The sequence below is a fragment of the Aplidium turbinatum genome, chromosome 7, assembly GCF_918807975.1.
Source record: "Aplidium turbinatum chromosome 7, kaAplTurb1.1, whole genome shotgun sequence".
NCBI classification, from domain to species: Eukaryota; Metazoa; Chordata; class Ascidiacea; order Aplousobranchia; family Polyclinidae; genus Aplidium; species Aplidium turbinatum.
The window spans coordinates 14,835,482-14,840,641 of record NC_137478.1 but is presented as its reverse complement, the minus strand read 5'-3'; the positions used below and the strand labels follow the sequence as shown (position 1 = coordinate 14,840,641).

General features: G+C 39.2%; 1 protein-coding gene across 1 annotated transcript; it reads right to left on the bottom strand.

Moving 5' to 3' along the window:
* Positions 1 to 3,650: 3,650 nt before the first annotated feature.
* Positions 3,651 to 4,949, bottom strand: LOC145773774 (uncharacterized protein F54H12.2-like). Its single transcript, XM_082584904.1, has one exon. It carries the CDS (start codon positions 4,947 to 4,949, stop codon positions 3,651 to 3,653), a length of 1,299 nt encoding a protein of 432 aa, XP_082441030.1.
* Positions 4,950 to 5,160: the final 211 nt, after the last annotated feature.

Sequence of the window (5,160 nt, the reverse complement as noted above, 5' to 3'; positions counted from 1 at the left end):
CCTAAAGCATAAAGAGCATTACAAGGAAACAACGTGGGTCGGACGCTAACCCAGAACTTAAGTTTGAAAAAAAGGATCTTCTACCGCCAAACTTTTCTGGCTCATATCTCACAAACTGGGCAAACAAAACGAGATTAGACCAACTTATTGCTGACATCAGCAAAGAGCATCATTGGTCAATGGTCATGGCAAAAATGCTTTTGCATCACTAGCGGTAGTAGTGTTTGGGCCAATATTGGCAATTATGATAAAAGCTATGGTGATCATCTTGCCTTAGAAGAGGCTGATAACAGGATTGTTTGCCACATTAAGGATATGTTGCGAAGTGGTTTGTCAACACTGTGTGTACGGACTGTGGATACAGATGTAAATATCATCCCCCTTGCTTTCATGAAACAGTTTATTGATTGGAATGCCAACACCCAAATAACTGTGGACTTTGGCTCTGGAAAACACAGGAAGACCATCTCCATCAATGCTGCGTACAATCATTTAGGAGAAGCTATCTGCTGGGGTATATTATTTTTTCATGCATTTGCTGGAGGAGATGCAACAAGCTCCTTTTACAAAATTTCTAAACGCAGCTGGTTCCATATGTGGAAGCAATATCCTAAAGTGGAACAACTCACAAGAGTTTTCCAAAGGTTCATCTGGCTACCATCAGAATCATGTCCGACTGAGAGCATGTCAGATATTGCTGATTTTGTTTCATTTGCATATGCAAAAAAAGAGGTCAACTTGAATCGACTTCGGTAAGAGCTGTTCGTCTCATCATCATCAAATGAATTAAGGGACCTTGCACTTGATGCCCTGACTCTACATGTTCATTGCAGCGCGTATCAGGCAGGATGAATAATTATGGGGAAACACTATAAATCAGTCTGTTTGAACATTGAGGTTGGGTTAAATTGCAGAATGAGCTGAGCATTCAGTGGATAACAGATGCAATAGCACAACATTTGGAAAGACTGACGAAGACTTGCAAGTGCAAGATAGCTAAATGTGACACCTGTCAATGTGCAAAATTAGGGTTGCAATGCCTTAGTTTTTGTACCTGTAAGAGACAATGTGTAGTGTAGCATGACATTGAAGAAGATCATTTCATTGAGTAAAATAAACAACAACTATATTATATACGGTACAGTAACCAACTAACCATTTGCAAAATATTGTGCGTCTTGACGTGTTTTTGCAATTTTTTGCTATTTTAATGTAAATAACTGGCTTTGTGATAATTTTAGATGAAAATAGGTGCTTTTAAACGATTTTTTGGGCCAAATTACCCCAAATTGACCACCCACATGCTATAATTTAAAACATTTTGACATTTTCTTGTATGCGCTTCATTGTCTTGTAGCCCCAAAAGTGGAAGCAGCCGTTTGGGCACCTTCCACCCCCGAAATTTTCGGGCTCCAGACGGTTTTTACATCTACTGCACCTAAGCAACTCGAAAATATAGGTGAAAAATGTCTACCCAAGTTTGCACCAAAATGTGCATAACTGACCAGACTAATAGTCGTTTCAAACATCTCGGTATTTTACTAAATTTAGTTGTTTAAATTTCTGCAAATCCAGAGTTTTGTTCTGCTTCGCCAAGAAAGGATTTTGGCCTTCGATCTTTTTTCCTAATTTCCGGTCTTTCACGAAGTTTGGTTGGTCAAGTTTCTGCAATCCAGTGGTTTGTTCTGCTTGGCGGAAAATGATTTATGCCATCTTCCTTTTTTTTAATGCCACACTTTTTTTTGCAATAATGGATGTTTACAATTTTCTGTTGAGTTCTAAAGCAATGGCCAGCTTGCTGAAAATTATTTCGTTTGGTTTCAACCTAAAATGATTTATTTTGAAGTCGTTTCGTTTTGGAGCAAAACTCTTTGAGAAGGATTTCGTTTCCACTTGGAAAACTTCAGTTCGAACAGCCCTAGTACAAATGTTGCTCAATCCCATATCACGACAGCGAATGCATAAATTCAACTGTGGCCAAAAAGCTTTTAACCAAAACAATCAACATGGAGCTTTCCAGTGTGGAAAACATTTCCCCAGCATTTTTGTCTTTTGCCTATACGTTCGGGTGATAGCTGATTTTGGTGACCTTTTGACCTTTCGCTGCCATCCCTACTGTGCGAATTATTTTTGTCTATTGTGTCGTTGTTTATTCGCTATCTGAAAAATAAACTGAACTGAACTGGTTCCATTGGCCTAACACTACAAAGACAGGCGTGGGTGCGCTTTAATCCTTAGAAGGTTGGGTTCCTAGAGTCTTGATCAGTTTGGGGGAGCGCTGTCGAATCTTCTTATGCTTTAGGAGTGATATCTCTGTTATTTTTTAGGCACGGTTTCAAAATTTGGGATTCACTTTGTAGAATTATTCACGCTGAGCATATCCGAAAATTAAAACTATGTGAATTTTAGAACTGCTCATATATGTTGAAATGTTGAGGTGACTTATGACTTTGCGATTAAAGCAATTGTAGCGTGAGTTTACACATTATTGTTTGGTAGAGTAATGAAGAACATGCATTGCAATGTTGTGATAAAAATTTTTTACTTGATTTTACATACAGCCAATTCCCTTCACGCTGTGAAACAGTTAGGGTTAACGAGACATGGGCCAAAGTAATTACTCTCATCCAGCTGAGTAGTTGGAGATGGCTACTAGGACCCCCGTGTATTGACGGAAGTGGTATTGTCAGGTAGTCTCAGGTATTGACGGAAGTGGTATTGACAAGTCCTATCACCTTACAGGTATTGACAAGCGCCGTCGCCTTACGGGTATTGACATCTTGTGGGTATTGACATATTATATAGGTATATTCGGCGCGTGACGTCACTCTATGAAAGTTTATTTTATTAAATACGATAAACGATGATAGTTTTTGAAATACGTTTTCTGCAGCAAGGACATGTACTAATTTTTTGTTCACAAGTGCGGCAACAACATAAATGCCCGCACGGTAAAAGTATAATATTGGTTCGTTTATCTAAGCAGACAACACAAAGATTATTGTCGATGACCTCTGTCTCCACCCTCCTTTGTGGTCGTTGAAGTCCTTCCATGAGTAATTCCCCTGCAGGTCTAGCTGGTTCACTTTGTAGGCGTGAAGTATCAGGTTCCCCGGAAAAGAACATATATCGTTGTTCTGTTCTCGAGCGATGGTTGTTGATCAAAACCCGGCCATCTCTTGTGAAACTGCTATGTGGACCGTTTAAAAATTGACTGGTGATGATTTCTATGAAACGCGTTCCTTTCTTATTTTTCAAGTATTCACATCTGTTAAGAATGATCATGGTAAGTTGTTGTGTTCATTTTTTTTAAATTTAATTTGATTGGTATGTTACTTACAGAGGGCTCCATTTTGCATGTTCGAACCAAGGGTCATCTCTTTGCTGCCATCCATGTAGTTTGACACCGCATGAAAAGCACTTTACCCAGTCCGAGTTGGTAAGATAAAAGAATCCTGCCTCGGCAAACATATCAGGTGGTGAGAAAGTATTTTCTAGGTGTGGCCAATTCACATTGAACGTTCTCAAGCGTAGTTCGTAGGAGTTCATACCGTCTTGCCTCACTTTCTTTACTGGTCTGTCTTTCCACACCAAACCTTGCTTTTATATTACATCATTTTTATTGCGCAATAATTACAACACAACATTTATTAAACGGTATAGTCAAAAATCACATTGCGGTTCTTGTCGATCTGAAGAATGTTGTCAAACTCCCCATAAACGATCACATTGATTGTGCTCTCCAACGCCTCCGCGAAGCGCATCTCCATCCGTAAATTTCCCCGTTCTATCAAATCCAAAGACCCATCATCTGTTAGGTCTGGGCTTAGGTCAAAGGCAAACAGTGTGTATCCATTTGCGTATTCGTCGTAGTTCAGTCCATTTCCTTGATCCTTTAAAAACTTTCCTGTAGCACTAAATAGAGACATGTAGGATCGAACATACTCTTTTGAAGTAAAATTAGGTTGTAAAGGTTTTGAAGGAATTTGTTCTCCATTTTTGTATAGAGCTAAGAAGTTGATACCAAAGTGTTGGAAGTTGAATGGGTTTTCATTTCGAGCTCCATTAAACGCTGCATTAGTCACACAACCAATCACCACTCTTTTAGGGAGTTGTCCATTGAAAAGATTTTCTTGATTAGTGGACATGTTTTCTCTCGGTACTGTGAAACTTTTCACAGCTACCCTGCGGAGAGGGTATTTGGCATTTCCGACTTGCAACGCTTTTGTGTGGGCGATGGAAACGGACGGACTTATAGAGACTTGACGTATAAACATAGATACGCTCTTTAGAACAGTCTTAAATGTAGAATTGTTTGCACCCATCAAATTGAATGCATCTTTAGATCGAATGAGTTTTAACCTCATTTTAACGTCATTTAGTAAATAACGATTTTGTGAAAACAAATCCAAGTGTGGTCTTGAAGCCATGTGGAGTACTTGACTCAAACCCTTTTGTTGCTTTCTTTTTGTGAATCCGGTGTTGTTGGCTGCTAGGGAATTCATGTGTGAGGGTGTATCAGCATACCACATTGATGCGGTTAGCTGACTACTCTTACTATCTTGTCCAAAAGATAAAAGAGTTTCCAAATACGCTCTGTAAGGATAAGTCACGTTTGATGCAGAAATCAATTTGTCATTGAGAGTCAACTCAACTTGCGAAAAAAGTGAATGAATCCACAGGTTTGTAGGTGCAACTCCATCAGCGGCGACCAGATTTTGTCCGTTTTCTTTTGTAATTTTAGCGCTAACCACAAAATAAGAATTTGAGAGATCCAAGTAATGTGATGAAGTCACATTAAATTCTATGGCCCCTCCTTCTGATATGTTGTTGATTGGTCGAAATTCAATCCATTTTCCTGATTCTACCGAGGTTTGTGTTAATGGAACGGAAAACAAATCTAGTTGTCCTTTCACACATTCACAAGATTGAGGGTGGAGAAAAGCCATTAAGAGAAAATATCTTTCGTTTGCTTTCTCCGCTTCGCTTTGTTTGAAATGATCTGCTTTCTTGGACGCTTCCTCTTTTTATTCGGTTTTTGGTGTAGCACTGAACCCAAAAGGTTCTTTCCTGCTTCTTTTGATCGTCGAATAGCTGCTTGCTTGACGTTATGTCCACTTAGAATATCACCAACAAATTCAGAACCAGATCGTATGGCTT